Source organism: Egretta garzetta, unplaced genomic scaffold (assembly GCF_000687185.1).
Source record: "Egretta garzetta isolate BGI_Z169 unplaced genomic scaffold, ASM68718v1 scaffold209, whole genome shotgun sequence".
In the NCBI taxonomy this organism is placed as follows: Eukaryota; Metazoa; Chordata; class Aves; order Pelecaniformes; family Ardeidae; genus Egretta; species Egretta garzetta.
The window spans coordinates 2,900,222-2,916,962 of NW_009260839.1; the positions used below are offsets into that span (position 1 = coordinate 2,900,222).

The 16,741-nt window shown below is 46.4% G+C and overlaps 1 protein-coding gene across 12 annotated transcripts in view; it reads right to left on the reverse strand.

Moving 5' to 3' along the window:
* HTR4 (5-hydroxytryptamine receptor 4) overlaps positions 1–14,515 on the reverse strand; it is a 98,050-nt gene extending 83,535 nt beyond the window's left edge. For 9 of the 12 annotated variants that reach the window (XR_004843072.1, XM_035902455.1, XM_035902456.1 and 6 more), the window contains exon 1: positions 14,194–14,403. Coding sequence is in view for 10 of the 12 variants with exons in the window: in XM_035902455.1 (XP_035758348.1) it covers positions 14,194–14,219 (26 nt within the window). In the remaining 2 variants the exon portion in view is untranslated. The other 3 variants (XM_035902451.1, XM_035902450.1, XM_035902453.1) reach the window with 3 other exon arrangements.
* Between the last annotated feature and the right edge of the window lie 2,226 nt (positions 14,516–16,741).

Consider the following 16,741-nt stretch of genomic DNA (forward strand, 5'->3'; position numbering starts at 1 on the left):
GCAGTTCTTAGTCTTTATCGACATTCTCGTACCAAGTTCTCATTTTCAAACCAGGGAAAACCTCTGTTCCCATTTTTGCCGAAAGCCTCAAAGTTGCAAGACTTTCCAATCAAAAAGCACGAAGGTCCTGCTCTGCCTTTGCAAGCCATATTTGCAGTCAGGGAGATATTGTTAAATGAGAGGCAAGAGAGAGACAAGACCAGGGCAAGAATCCTGGCATCAGGCTGTGTATTAAAATAGCCAGGCTGTGTACTTTTCTCACTGCTTGTTTACACCTTGGACAGTAGAAGACAAATACAGCTATTGGCTGTCTAACATCTAATATTTCCTGGCTAGTTTCCCAGTTTCAAGAATCTAGAGGAACGAAAGAGTTTCTTCTTGTTACCTCTGCTAATGGAACACTTGGCACAGACAAGATAATACATTGATTTCTGGAAAGCTTTTTATTTGATACGTCCCCCAGACACCCCGTGTGGCTCTGAGACACACGAAACCAGGTCCCAGCTCATTCATTACCAGACAACAGCAGGAGGTATTTTCACTTCTTTTTTGAAGACAACGTAGGACTGTATGTCCCAATGAGCTTTTTTAAGGCACAGCATGGTGGAGTTCACCTGTTCAGCTCCCAAGGTGTGTGCCCCTTGAAGTGTTTGACTGATTGCCTTGTGTCCCCAGGGAACGGTGTCTCTCCTTAGTCCCTTCTCCAGTGCCACAAATTCTGAACTGCCCAACCAGTTCGCTGACACAGAACACATCAGTCAAGCGGGATAAAAGCCATCTTTGAGATGTCATGCACGTCCAACTCTGCTACCTCAATTTGAGCTTTACCATAAAGACCAGAGTTTGGTAAAGCTACTTCCAGAGGTGGCAGCCAGAAGCCTTCCACCCCCAGAGAACGCATTCATCAGCTCATTTTGTATGAGCCTTGCTCTTGTATTGAGGCTCCAGATAGGTGTCCCCTTGTAAGCAAAGACATGGAAAGTCCTTGATTCAAGAACAGAGCACTTAAATTCCTTGTTTTATTTAAACCTCCTTCCACATCCCCAGCTAAGTGCATGTTCTGAATACTCTCCACAAAAGCCTCACTCATTGCATTTCTCACTTCAAATAAACAAGAGAGGACGTCAACCTGGGGAAGGAGCAGGGCAGAGGAAAAGCAAACAGTTGGGACTGCTTTGTAGATGGTAAGTGCAGATGCTCAGCTCAGATGCAACCCAGATCCCACCCAGGAGTCGCTACCAGCACATTTCTCTGAGGCCAGCCTACACAGCTCTGGAAGCGTTTGTTCAGTTGTGATTTCCTTTGGCTAACAAGTGCAAGAGCTTCCAGGAAGGAAGCCTCACCGTGCTCGACTGCAGAAGCCCTTGAAAAAGGTTCCTAGAAACAGCCGTTCCTGGAGAAGACTGCACTGTGAAGTGAGAGACCTTCTTCCCCGCAAAGGGGTGAAATGACCTAGAGGTTTCTTGGTGGCATCAGGTATGGGCTCTCCTCTCACAGGTTCTACAACCTTCAGGTTTGATCCAGAGCTGGGAGCCAGCTGATGCCTCTCCCAGCTATCTCAGTGCAGGTTGATTTTAAAAATCTCTTTCAATTTGATAGCTGACCACTCACAAGTAAATTACACCCTGATACGCCAGGTACCACACGTCTATAATTTTCCCTGCCACTGACTGAGGAAACTGGTCCAAGAACTGTGAGGGGAAAAAAGAAGAAAAGAAAACTCAAGGGGAAAACAGAGATAAAGCCAGCAGCACCACAAGGATACGGCTTGTGGTGTCCTGGTTCAAGGGCCAGCAACACCAGTAATTTCTTTAGAAAACAAGCCATGAAGCTGCATATCAAAATGAATGACAAACTAGGAGCCCTACTGGAAATAAAGCCTACTGCTCAGACATACTTGGAAATAAGCAAAGGCCTGGAGAGCTGAAATCTGGTAAAATAGAGCAGACACCCAGGATCAGTTTGAGGGTTTAAAAGCCTATGGTGGAAGAAAGGCTGGGCATGTCAGCTGCATCATGTGGCCCTGTTCGTAAAGTTTTGAGACAAGTGAAGAAGGCAGAGGTAAGGTGCCTGCACCCAGCATCCTGGGTACAGACAGAAAATGGAACTGCAAACGTAATGCTCTTTTCAAGTGTTGGAGGAGGGACATAGAGGCACAAGGCTCAAAAAAAAAAAAAAAAAAAAAAAAAGTCAGCAGACTACAACAACCATTTGGTTTTGTGGGTAATCTGTTCCACATCACAGCAGGGAAACTGGCTCCCAACCTAGGGTCGGCAGATTCCCGGCAGTGCTGAGCCCCCAGGCTGCTGATCCTGGGGTAAGCAGGGAAGCATGTTCCCATTGGGCTTGAATTCTCTGCTTCGGGGTCTGCAAGGCTGTTGGAAATGCAATAGCACCTGCCAATCACAAAGCACTGAAAACCTTAATTAGTGACATTTCTGAAAAGCTGGTGCAGTGTATTTTAACTGAGGATGAGTACAGAAAGTTAGTTTGTGATGAATTTTCTGGCCAAAAACTTTGCCTTGTCTGTACCAAGTTTAACAGGTATTTCAGGTGAGGGACACTGAACTGAATGAGTTTACATCTTTGAGCTCCAGAGAAAACTTCTGTTTTACAGTGTGTCGCCAAGAGTAATTCTAAACAGACCCTCATGTTGCTGCAATGAAGCAGCATCAACAAGGGCTCTGACCACGGCTTACAGGGAAAAGTATCAGCAATACAAAAACACTAGGTGCCTGCCTTGGCCTAGACCCAGATCTGCTGGGCTCAGGAAAGCATACTGAACAGTAGCTGAATTGTAAGAAATAAAAAACCCCATGTTCCATTTTAGCTGCCAGCTCTGCCTGAGAATCACATCCCCATTATGGCCCATAAAAATGGAAATTGCAAGTAATGGCAGTAATGGGACCAAATCTATTCCAGCTGCTTGGGAATGGAGGGGGAAAAAAAAAATAAAAATCATTCTTCCACTCTAGCACGGCCCAAAATACCACAAAAGCAGTTTAATTCCCAAAGAAATAAGGCAGTCTATTAATTTTCCAGGGAAGTCTACCAGCAAAGCAGAGGTTCGTATCTTGATGCACAAGCTCCAAAGAAGCTTCTCTGGCAGAGGCTGCAAAGGGAACGGCCCGTGCCTCCCACTGTCTCCTTCCCACAGAGTAACTCAAATCTGTCTGGACTCCTGTGACAGCCTCTACTTGCCCCAGTCCTCCGAACACCCGAGCCCTGGTTGAGTCTGCTCAGACACAGGCCACAGCTCTTGGGCAGCTTCCTCACCACTCCATGCTAGGTCCTGAGAACTTCTTGACTAAATTAACATGAACTAGGTCCTTCCTGCCTATCTTCTTTTGTTGGATTTATTTATTCTCCTATTGCACTCCCTGTTGAGTAGGCAACACCTGTTCTCAGATAACTCCTCAGAGCTCTCAGGAACTTCATGAGAAGAGCAAACCCTGGACAGGTCTCCAGACTGGTCTACTGCCAGTGAGCGACAAGCTGGCCCATCACCACAGCCCTGTGCAAAGGAGGCTTTGGAAACAAGTAGACTTTGTATTTTCAGGTCCTGGCCTTTCAGGCAAAGTTGAATAGAACTTAAACGCCAATAGATATAACTCTGGAGATGGGGAAAAAAAAATAATCTGAGCTCTAGGAGCCAACTAGGAACTCAGGTGATTTTCCAGATTAGGCTAAGGAACTAGGGACTAAGTGAGGTATTTACACACATTGGATATCTGGAACTGACTTCTTTTAAAAGAACTCAGAGTCATCAGGACATGCTCTTGCCCAGCACTGTAACCACTGGAGTCTGCCTTTGCCTCTGCCTGGTACCCTGCTGGAGCAGTGACCCAGTATTCCCACAGGGAGGGCACGTGGGCTGGGAAAGTCACATAAGAAGTGACCAAGCACATACTGGGTGTGTTAAAGCTTTGGGGGCATTGGAAAAGCAAGGAAAATGTCTGTGCCTACTGTTAGGTAGAAATACTCTGTGCCTACACACAGAGCCACAGTTAGAGCTGAGCTATGAGATAAGTGCCCAACCCAGGGAGGGGTGACAGAAGACAGATATGACCCCAAAACACCCATGGCATGTTTCCTCTGCTCTGGTGTAGGCATGAGCTCATGTGATCTGGGAAGGGAAAGACCCTGCTCGATTCACTCTCTCTCTGACCCACCAACAGATGGATAGCCAAGTACTTAACAGCACCTGCTCGCCACATCCCATCCCTCACTAGCAGCAAGCAGAGCCCTTTTCTTTCTCCTCCACTCTTCTCTGAGCTTACAGCGATGCCACTGTGCAGCCAAAAGGTCAGCTGCTGGTCCATTTATCACAGGTATACTAGCACAGAGCCAGAAACTTGGCTTCTTGTCCCCAGCAGCCCTCTCCAATGTTGACATTCTGTTTCTAAGGCTTTTTTCTGCAAGGATGCTTTTTTAAAAAAAAAAAAAAAAGGTTTCCAGAATTACTGTTCTTCAAATGTGAGAAATAGAAGGGCATCTGGCAAGCATGAGATCAAATTCTCCCTGCAGTCAAGGAGGCATCATATCCTGGGAAGGACTTGAGTTGCATAAGGCCACACTAAGCTTTCAACGTTTCAATAGAGAGCAGAAACTGCATCAACTGCAAAAAGTCACCTGCACCAGGCAGCCCCTTCACCTCTCCACCTCCTATGCATGTGCTTAAACTGGCCTCTGGTTACTTGGTCTGTGTGGAGGGATAGAAGCACAAGAGCTGAAATCGCCTCTGCAAGTCCCTTTGCAAACGTGAGCCCAGCAGTTCACAGCACTAATGGCGCTTTGTCTCCCCATGGGATGAGGAGGAACCCATAGCTTTGCTCCATTTCTCAGCATGCCTCAAGTTGGGGTTTTTCTTTTTGCCTTTTTTTTTTAAATAACCTGCCCTACAACAGATTCACCCCCCAAACAGCCAAAGACTCCCTGAAAGCTTCATCTCTACAGGGTTCCTGTCCATCAGATGGCAAAGCTTGTGTTCAGACGTCTGCTTTTACTTCATGTTCTGACTTTGGAAGGCTGAGGCTGCTGCTCAGAGGACACGTGATGGCAAGTCCTGGGTTATTGGATGGGGCAAGACGGCAAGTTCAGCCAGCAACCAAGGTTCAGACCTCTGACTGTTTGCCAGACCAGGGAATCACATAGTGGATGATTCATTGCCACAGGACAGTAAGGGCAAAATAAATAATGGAAAACCCAAGCTAAGTAACAGGAACAGCACACTCCTTATCTGCATCGTAGATGCACTCTGCTCCAGGGTAGTAGTCTATCAATAGTAATCTATACTACCCGATAGCAGGTCCTAGACACACGGCCAAGCAAAGAGCACAACATGTTTTGCTGTGGCATCTTTCATATCCAAGATAGTAGAAATGCTCTTTCCCAAGCAGTGAATGGCTCATTCTGCAGCTGCACACAGTATCGCACAGCAGGATCTGGAGTAGGTAACAGCTCACACAGCTCTCAGCATCGCAGCCCTATTCCCAAGACAGCATTCCCAGAAGAGATGTCCACCCAGGACCTTGGGGCTGTCTTTTTGTACTTCTCCAAAAGCAGCTCACGGAATTTTAACTCATTGAAAGGAAAGCAAAAGCCATTAGATTTCCACCTAGAGCCAATACCATTTGGTTTTGAGACACAACCTGGTGTCTGTTCTATAAGGAAACACAGCTCTGTCAACACGACTCAGTGTCCCATTAACCCTGCCACAGCTAATCCGGTCCCCTGTCACCTGCACAGCTCCACTCTCACAGCAGCGCTGTTTCTCAAGACACCCTAATACCTCCTCCCAGCTTCCTTGCTCGCAGCCTGTGAGCACGGCTGGCTCAAGAAGTCCTAAACTTGAAGACAAATTGAATTTTGCCAGCCTAATGCTGAGGGTCAGCCCTGAAAAGTCAAGCGAGGAGGGTTCTCCTGGAAAGCCCTTGGCGCCATAGCTGCCAGCCTTGCCCTTCCCAGGCAGCCAACGTGGGCAAAAGCTGGCAACAAGGTCCAACCCATTTTCCTGCTCTGGGCAATCTGCTGCTTTCCAGGGCAGCTGCCTGGTTTTGCCAAGCCCTAGAGCCAGGTCTGCCCTAGGATATCCCAGGTTTTGGGACTGTTTTAGCAGCCTTCCACAGCCTCTTCCAGGTCTGCACTAGCTGCCACTCTGCGCAGAGACACTGAAGCGAAAGAAAAGATGTGCTGAAAGTCAACAAAAAGTTAATTTTTATGGCCCAGCTCTTTGGCAAGGGCATTTTCATCTGCGCAGGTTCCTCAGGGCACACTAATAAAAGCAGACTGGAACACCGCAAGAGCGCATGATGGCCTTACCTCCCCAGGGGGGCTCAGCACATGCAGACAAATGGTGGAGCTGCCCCTCTGTCTCTGCACCCTCTAACTTATTTCAGAGAGTATATATGTCTCACTTGCTCCACAGCTGCCATAAGGGAACACGCTATTAATTTGCAGAAGCTGAAGCAAGGCTTAAAAATTCCATTAATGAAGTGTTGGCGGAGGTGTTTGGAAAGACGTTCCAATAAATATAGTGCTATAAAGTGTTCCCCTAGAAACTGCAAAAAAAGTTGAATAACATGAAAAGCACCCAGGATGATAACAGCTATCGCTCCTGCCCAGCAGTGCCTGGGCTGCAGGGAGTGCTTGGCAGAGAGAACTTTTTTTGCAGGGCTTTTATGGCTACTGAGGATTTTTGGTTGGTAGCACAAAAATATGAAAGTGAACTTCTACACCATGCCTTGCTTTTCTGGGCCCTCCTGCTTCGCCCATCTTCTTGCACCCAGAGTTGCTGCGAAGTCTATGGCTGCAGATTCAGGCATCCCCCATGCATTTTAGTGCTCCCAGCTTGTGGACTCCTGCCTCGGGTTCCCCTGCCATGCCCGACCACCCCAGCACCCCCAGGCACGCAGAGGCCAAACCCTACAAATTCAGCAACCATCCATCTTTCAAATGGCTACTTATAAAATAGTTCATTTTGTTCAACAGCACAGCTTGTATATGGCCATATCTACAGTTGATGTAAATCAATACTGTTAAGTTTTGCCTCATAAGGGATCTGTAGGGTTTTACTTTGCTCTTTTCTGGCACTGTGTGTTCTGCCTGCCATTATCCCCAGGAGAAAGCGCGCTCATCCACAGCAGCTCAGCAAGTGGAACAGGACATTATATCGCTTGTATACCAAAGGATGAAACGCCCAGCTCTCATCTCCGTGCTCCTCTGATTGCTGCAGCGTTCCTGCCTGGGGGACGCAGGCAGAGAAGACGGGGCTCTGTAGAAAATCTTTTCAATCAGTATGTCTGTCTCCACAGAAATGCATGAGCAAATACCTTTCTGGATGGATGCTGCAGTTATTACAGGAGGATTAGAGTTGATCTTCCCTTAGAAAGGGGACTAGGAAGAGAAGAGTGCTCTAGGCTTATTCTGGCCTGTTAAATGACATTTTAGCCTTATATTTCTCACCTAAACAGAAATGTGATCAAAGAAGTTGAGATAAACAATGATTTAATGACTCAAAGTTAGAAGCTGGAGAGGTTTTGAAAGGAGCTTGTGTATATATAAGAATAAACACTTATATTGCAAGCTGCCAGAGGAATCTTAAGTTGTTTGCTTTCCACGAATCCCCACTAGCAGGGCACTCAGAGCTCATCCAACCACTCAGCACAGCCTCCCCCTTGCTCAAATGCCCACCTCTGCTTTCAGCCTGGTTTTCTGCCTATCCTGCCTCGGTGCTTGGCCCCCTCAGCCCTCACCGCTGGCTGCCAGCACCCGAAGGCAGGGGGGCGCAGAGACCGAGGGCGCACGCTGGCCCCTCTCCTCAGACATCCCTTAGCTCCTTCTGGAGCTTCAGGGATGGAGCTCTTCAGGTGCCTCTCTCTCCCCCTACTGCCTATTGCTCCTGCTTCTCCCCAGGTTTGGATGGGGAGAGGAGACCTAAGACCTTTTCTGCCTCTTTCTGCAGTCAGCCACCCTGCCAGTGTGCCAGCTTTAGGTAACGAACCCATCTTCGAGCCAGCCATCAACAGCACCGTGTCTTGCGGTCCATGGAGAAAGGAGCCTCTTGGGCCAACACAGCAAAGCTCCAGATTTGGGACTCACTCAAACATACAATCTAACTCAAGAGGCCATATCACTGAGAAGGTCTGTTGTCAGAAATAATGTTCACTATGCCTCCGCATGAGGACTCCGGGAACAGCAGCTGGGTTAAATAATGGAATATTTTCTTTGCTTCCAAACAAACACAGCTAATTCAACCAATTTGATTCCTTGTTCCCTCACCTTGCTTCTCATTTCTCAAAGTCAAGACAAGATTAATGAACCCTGCACAGTACTGCCGGAGGGCTCTGCATTCTTCAGAGTACTTCAAGCCACAAAAATACCTTCAGCAGCAAACTGAGAAAACTAAAGCTGATAAAGCCAAGTTTGGAAGCAATTAACATCAATCTAAAATTCAGCTGTTTGGGGGGCTCAGCTTAAAAATAAAAAGCAATTACTGTTGTGACAAACTCAAATAATACATTGCTTCTCCATAGTTGATTTAGCAAAGGGAGTCTGCCTTCACCAACAGCTACAATAGAAAGGCTTATATAAACACTATTTACTTGCACTGAACGTTCTCACGATTTTTTTTCAAAAGCTTATTTCTGAAGAGCGAAACAGCCTCTCCCCAACACCTGAGAAAGCAAGAAACCTTTATACAGTGTGAAGTACACAGAACAGCTCTGATCACACTCAGAAGCACCCGTGCAAATAGCAGAGGCTTCTCCTTGTTGTGCAAGAGCATGATAAGACCTCTGGCCAGCAGAAAAGACCTCTAGCCAGCAGAACCACAGCTCTGCTCACCCGGTCCTGGCTGTAAATGCCAGGCAGCTGCTCTTCCACCTCTCCCCTCCCAGCTATGGACTTGAAGAGCAACAAGGACTGCTAGAGCTGGAGCTGGTGTGGGACTGCAGTTGTCACAGTGGGCAGGATCTGTCTTGAAGATTTGCCCAAGGACCTACAAAGAGTTTGGTGTGAGAATTGGAAAACAACCTACTTCTCAAAGCCCAGAGCACAGCCTGTTGGGTTAACATGCTAATAGAAATATTTAAAAAGCTGCCTGAAACACAACTGTGTGGTCAATATTTAGCATGCGATAGCAGAGTGCTTGCCCAATGGAAACATCAGCCAGCACATGAAAATCAGTTTGCAGCTTTTGAGAAATGTTCAGATTGCCTCTCATTAGTAAGTGAGACTTCCCAACCTGTTGCACCGTTGTAAATCACAGCAGAGCCTGCCTGTGCCAAAAGCTCTTTCAAAAATGTCGAACCAATGGTTTTCAAACTGTGTCAGTAGAGCATCTCTGAGCAGTTAACTGAATAAAGCATTTGAGCACCCTACAGCTCCAGGGTGGTGGGAGATTTGCAGAGCTGCATCACGAAGAGTCCTCTGTGGTACCTGGTCAGCTAAAATTGAGGCAGCCCAGGAGCTAGAAATGCTGGGCTTGCCATGCAGCACCCATAGCAATGGGATGAATGAATGAACGATGAGTGCTGGAGCTCAAAGAAGGGAAAATGCATAAGAATGGCCAACCGCGCCATCCAGAACTGGCATAGATTTGAGCCACCTGCACTTCCAGTAACACAGAGATCAGATTTAGCTGCTGCGAGATAAGGAGGTACTGGCACGCCAACGGGAAGCTTTACTTCATTCCTGGCTACAGGGAATGCTCTGTTGTGAGATGATGAGTCTTACCAAAGGTCTGGGAAGGCTTTAATAGTCTTTAATAAGGCCGTGGCTCACTCCCCGCGCATGGCACATTTGCAACCTACACTGGCAAGTGCCCGAGAGAAGCAGAGTCCTCCCTGTTCAGGCCTCTCCAGTTGCTCAGCGAGGTCTGCAGGTGCCGTTCTTGGTACACGGAAGCTCTTCTCACAGTTTTCATGGGCAGAGCTATTGTGTACCTACCCACACTCCATGAGAGCCCACTGCCTGGCTTGTACACAGAAAAACAAGAGTCCATGGACTCCCAGGTGACTTCTGCTCACACAGACTGTGTCTGGTTTAGCTGGTAATTTGGCACAATGGGAGCAGATCAAAGCAGTTGGTACTGTAGCCTGTACATCTCCACTCTGTGCAGGACATGGGGGGATATTTTGGATTAGATTTAGCCTAGTCTCCCTGCCTGAATGTCCCCACCACACCTGAATGTGGAAGCTGCATGGTTTGAGCCTGTGATTCAAAACCTTTAGTCCTTGTTATGGACTGCAGAGTACATGGTGCAGAGCTGCTGGTTTAATGTCATCCAGGAGGAATGTCACTGACAAATTGCCTTGCTAAGTGCTGTGTGATCTGACCTGATACACCACGTGTGGGGGTGGCCGCGGGATTCACCTTACTGCTGTTCCACACCAAAATGCAAGTGTAGGGACAGTAAAACAAACTGCAGCAACACCATCGCTGTGCCTGTTTTCCTTTTGTGCCCAAAGATTCAGCCTTTTTCTGCTTTTTCAAAGGCTGTCAAAATCGTCGTGTTTGCACGAAAGCGGAATTGCCTAACGCACCAAAAACCAGAAAAGCTGAAAAAGAGAAGTGCAAATATGTTTGGAAGGTTTGTAACAAATGTAGAAGAACCATGGGCAAATGCCTCGTCACGAGCAGGCAGGGCAGCAGCCCAACTGCTAAAACCCTCACGCCAGCTCTGGCCCCACACAGAAGGTTCCAAGTGGTACAGCACAACCTTCAGATGGAGGAGGAGGAGGTTTGTGCCTTGGAGGGCAGCAGAGAAGGCATTTGCAGGAGCTCTTGCCCTTTGGCCGGAGGGCAGCAGCAGCAAACAGCCTACGGTTCACCGTGAGCCTGCTGTGCCAGCGCGGGTCAGTGGGAGGGACCACTGCACTCCTGGATGTGGTCCGCCCAACTAAGGTTTTTATCAAGTTGTTGGAAATGAAGAGAATAAAGGGAACAGCTTTTTTTTCCCCCCTACTCTAACCACCTCAAGTGTTTGAGTTTTCATTCCAAACCACTTGACAGTATCTCATTAACCTACTGCCTATAATAAATGTGTTCAATAACAATCACCAAGTCACACAAAATTAAAAAATTCTATAAAATACAAATCAGAAATACTTGCAAAGTAATTTTTTTTTATACTCTAGAATTAGAGAAAATTAGGTGTGCCACCACCCCTCGGCTGTGATAAATGCAAGTCCCAAAGCAGACTGTCTAAAATTTCCAGGAATGTCTCTTTAACCTTACACTGCAGCCTTTGTAAAATTCATAGCAAATTTTTTCCACAGAAAAAAAAGAAAAACATTTGTAGAGTTGAATCTGCCTGCAATGCTTCAGGTAGCTATGGAGACGTAAAGCCGTGGCATCCTCTGGGGCAGCTCAGAGCCTGTTGAGGGCAGGAGCCCGCGCCCACAGCCATCCCAGCTGGCTGGAGCAGGACAACTGCAGCAACGCGCTGTTTCCACAGGGCTCAGCTCTAAACAAAGTCAACCTGTCCCTCTCTCCTTCCATCCCACTGTTGTCCCCGTGCTGTCAAAGCATCTCCTAAGCTTTGCTCCCCTTCTCGTGCAGACTCCCCAGTGGAGCATCCCTGAACCCGTGGGGATGGGGCGGGGGGGGCCAAGTGCTGCCACCTCTCAGGCTCACCACCTGCAGCTCTGGAATACAACACGTGGAAGCCCCCAGCTTCTACTGAAAACATGCAATATTTCACAACTTAGCAAAAAAGCTGAAATCAGGAGAAAGACTAGCAACTTACTGGTAGCTGACAAGCAAAGCTCTCAAAACCAAAAATGCACAGTTTGGAAAAGTGCGGAGTTAAAATAAAATCATGTGCCTACCACAAAGTCTGTTTATTCAGCCACTCACACAGAATGAAGGACTGCCTTAGTCCAGCTCAAAAAGAGCCCGTAGAACAAAAGAATAAAATCATTCCTGAAGTATAACGAAGGGAGATCTGACCACAGTGCTTGATCAAAACAGCTGGGGAATGGTGAATCAATATTGATTCAGGAGAGCTTTCACATTCCCATGGATTTTCATTCATCAGATCCCCAGGAATGCATTGTGCTGCCTCTTTTAACATCTAAATGGGAAATCAGATGAAATAATTCACCAAATGAGAATTTGCCCCTCGGAGGTCCTGCCACTGCCCTGCCAGGGTCAGACCCCACCAGCCAGCCACACGAACCAGTCTCCAGGAGAAAGCAGCCTCTTGAGGGACTCTTTCCAAAACCCCTTTCCCCCGGCCTGTGCAATGGGCAGCAAGCCAACCAAAGGAGATGCCCCAGCTCTGCCCACACTCCGGCACCCCCTGAGCGCCCAAGCCCCCTTCCTCCCAAGCCCTTCTCCTTGCATTCAGGCTACATCGCATATTGGAAAGCATCACAAGTCAGAAGAGAAAGCCTAATTCTGACAGGAATCAGTTTTACTTGGGTTTGGTTTTGGGGGGTTGAGGAAAGGGTAGGGTTTTGGCTGGGGTTTTTTTGGATCAGGATTAGGGCTGATTTGAATTCTAGTAAAATTAAAAAATAGGAAGAAACAGATCATGATCTGTTGGTTCCTACGAATAGTGAATTACAAAGCTCCAGTACATCACTTCAAAACATCCACGCTTGCTCAGACCTACTCAGCATCTGTCTCCACCAGTGGCAAATAGCACATTACTGAAAAAAAATATATGGGTAAGGTAAATATAATGTCAGAGTTCCCTCTTGGTACAGTCTCCCTGTGCCCAGGAACTTGCCATTCAGGCACTTGCTGAGCCAGTTTCTCTGTGTCCCTTGGTGTTTATGAACTGAGAAATTTCCTTCTATGAATGATGAAGTGTGTAGCAGGGAATTTTTTTCACCATACTGAGAAACAGAAGATTTTTTTTTTTTTTTCCTAGTGTCTTTAGAGGAAGGAAAAGATTATAGGGAAAATTGTCTGGTGTCAGCACCTGAATTCCCTTTACAGAGAAACAGCAGTAGCCTACGCACTTAACTACACTTCTGGTATTAAAAAGGCAAGACAAATTTCATTAAGCAAAACACATTACCTCTCAGCATTGATTACCGGGTTATAAATGCGACCTGCTAAGTGTGCGTTAAAGCAGCAACCTGGAGCTGCTGGTGACTTTCCTGACACTCAAGTAGGTGAATAAAGACCAGAGATGTTCTCTCCGATAGAACAGCACTTTGAGGAGACTCACAAAGAACAGAAATTGTCTTTGAAAACATATTATCTCACCCTGTGCGTGCAACTGGAGAGAGTGGGTTATGGCTTGCACAGAGGCACATCCCAACGTGAAAGCCCAAGAGCTAGAAAGCTGTGAGGCCAGGGTGGCACGACAGGATCCCCTTTGAGCTGCAAGACCCTGTTCCCCCCCCTTTTCTGTACTGCATTTCCTCCTGATCTCTGTTCAGTAACTCCTTAGGGAAAGGTTTCCTGGAAGACCAGAGTACATGCATTTGATCTGTCTCTATCAGAGCAATTTTCTCCAAAACCTTTCCCCATGTACTCATGTATTTGCCACTTCAGTATCCAGGCAGGGGAAGGGTGAAGAATTACTCCCCAAAATGAAAACCTGAGACATAAAAAGATACTCCCTGAGTATATTTTTAAGAAAACTCTTTGTGGAAACATACACCTGTTGTTGCAGCTGGTATATTGCTTCCTCCCGTGTCTAGGCCAGCAATGTGTCCCAGGGACAGTGGCAAACAGGATCTCCAGCCTTTTCGAACAACTTCTGTTGGCATCACACTTCCAGGATCAAAATGATCCATGCTGAAGTTTGTCTCTCACTGATGCCAGTAGTGTGCCCATGGGGTTTGAAATTACTTCAGAGATGTCATTTTTTCGCTTGCCCCAAGTTTTTAGGCCATTGCACCAAAAAGAAACAAACCTGGGATTAGACTTTCAGCAGGCACAGATGGGCTTGTGCCTGATCTTTGATGAGGCCCTATCTACCCTGCTGCAAGGAAGTCCTTGGCTTGGCTACGCCACATCTGACTCCTACACAAATAACAGGGCAACACTGCATCCTCACAGAAGCTCCAGGAAACCCCAACCAGACATTGCTGCATGAGCAGAGACCTTTGTCTACAGGCAAACAGAAAACACCACCTGCAGCTTTGCAAACACACGGTATGGCTGCTGCCCCCCTGCAGCTCACCAGCTGGGCAAGACGTGGCACAGTAGGAACCATGTAGTTTATCCTACCTCACATTAACATCAAGTTCTTCCATCACAGGCAATAGGCATAGGTAGCTGGGAGTTCAATGTCCACAGAAGAGACCTCGTCCTGCAGTGGAGAGAGTTAGAAAGGACAGTTGTAAGCCACAGGATCTCTCACAGATGCACATTAACCCCAGCGAAGACATTCATATGCTACATTTTGCCCCTCTGGCCTGGCTTCTCTTGAAAGCAGAAGTTATGTAGACATGTCAAAATGAAGTCATACCATTGCACAGAGCTGTCATAATACAATTTTCTGTTATCTACCCTGACATATTTGTATCTCACAACACTAAAGTGCATGCCTGGAGGCACAAAATCAAGCTGAAGTGACAGATAACCATTTGTGGCTGCCTATACACCACCCGTTCATGCATAATCTAGGGCTATCAGAGTGCTTCAAGGTCCCAGGGGAACACTGGCTCTGCTGAAAATAACAAAAAAACCCAAAAAAATTCGCCCTTTTATGAGCAATGTCAGGTCTTCACCTGGAAGCTAAGATCAACCTTTAATCTACTCTGTGATCACCACTTCTCCCAGGGACTTCTTGGATTCAGATTCCCAGAGGATTGTTTCAACCACAGCAAGGTAGCAAAATACCCTGAGGACTGCTACGCTGGCACAGAGAAAAGGCTTTTCTGGCCAAAGATTCAGTTTCCATGGGGGTGAGGAGAAGCTGCACAGGCAGAAGTCATAAGAAACAATGCATAGGATACAGATCACATCTAAGACTGTATCTGCCTCAGTCCTCTGCAGACATCTCGTGTCACTTCTTGAAAAATCCATTCTGTGTGGTGCCTCCTCAAATGCCTCCTTCCGTCTAATTACCACAATCGAGTTAGTAGGGAAATAAATTCAAAAGACACAAACCCAAAGCATTATACCAGTACACGCAGCGTACCATGCTGCACCCAGTGAGCTCTGGGGGCTGGTGGGAAAAGGGGCACACACAAAAATACCACGGGGCAATCTGCCCTGGCCTTCTGCAAGTGAAACCCCCCAATGATGTCAGAGAAGTCCATCTATGTATTTTGTCAAAGACTCTCATAGCTGAAATAGTCTTATTTCTAGAAATAAATGCAAGCAACATAAATTACTAATACAGGTACCATTCTTGAGATTTGTTCTCCAGGACCAACTTTTTATGAAGTTTATGAAGATCTGTTATGTCACCAATTCTGGTGACACTGAGGAGCTGAGCGCTGTGATAGAAGTGACTTCTTCCAGGCCATGCTTACATTCAAAATTGCATGCGACAGCATGCACACATGTAAGCTGCACTGGACCTAAGACTTTGCATGATAAATGCCAAATTTTCAAAGCTACAAAGAAGTACTTTAAATGCAATCAGCTGAAGAAGCTTGCAAAACCTGTCTGGAAAACACAAGCAAGAATGCTTGGTAAATTAGTTTCTGTTTTTACACAAAATTAAAACATTGACTTACCACTAAATTAAAATATTAAATTTAAAATATAAAATTAAATTACCTGTGACACTATATTGTGCAGCCTTATGAATACTTAATAGCAGTACTGTAATTACAAAGAGCTAAGTGATTTGCAGCTCAAGTTAAAATAAATGTACTTACTCCCAGTAACACTAAGTGATATAAATATTAATGGGATTTTTGATTCTATCAAAATTCCATCATGACTCCAAAGACATGAATGCACCATCTTAATAAACAGTTTGTGTATTTGCTGCTGTTAATCCAGTGGAAAAAAATACGATATGTTTCTGAGCCCTTCAGACTGTTGATCGCCCCTTGTGCTACATCTCCAGAGAGCCAAGGATAACGCCATACCATGGTGCTATTAATAACTCAAACACAAATAATGCCATCGTGGTTACTTGGCTTCAAAGAAAAGACTGTAATAACACTGACTCAGACTTCCTCGATACGATGCCAGGTTTGCACCGCAAACGAACACCCACTACCCAGGCCTGGTTCAGTGTTTACCAGAATTAGCACTTCAGGACGTATAGACTATACGTAGTTTTGCAAGCAAAACTTACTCAATTCACCACCTGAGGGTGGAAACCTTCAGAATTTGGCCACTATTTATAGCCTAAGCCTTCAACTGGTGTTTCTAAGGGCACTCTGGAATCTGGTGACCTAAAGACTACTGCTGTTATTTTGCAAATATAGGAGTGAGAGGTCTGGAGTCACTGATCAAGTCACCTCTGTGACCCTAAGACCTGACCTCCACCTTTAATCTGGGAGGAAAAAAAAAAGCTCTCCTGTGCTCCTGCTCTGGAGTTCTTCCATAGAACAAAACGCCTCGCAAGCTGCTGGGACGGCTGCCTGCCAAAGATGCAGGAAGAATATCCTGGAAGATGGCCTTGGGGATGTAAAAATACAACCAATGGTCTCAAAAGAAGTAACCGCTTACTTCAAATCATTCATTTGTTTGGCATATAGGTTAAATTTATTTCAGTTAATTCAGATGCAAAGGCATCAGAATAGGTCTGATATGGTGCTTTGTTTCAATGGGGACAGGAACCCAATTGTCCCTATCCTGTCACTTCAGA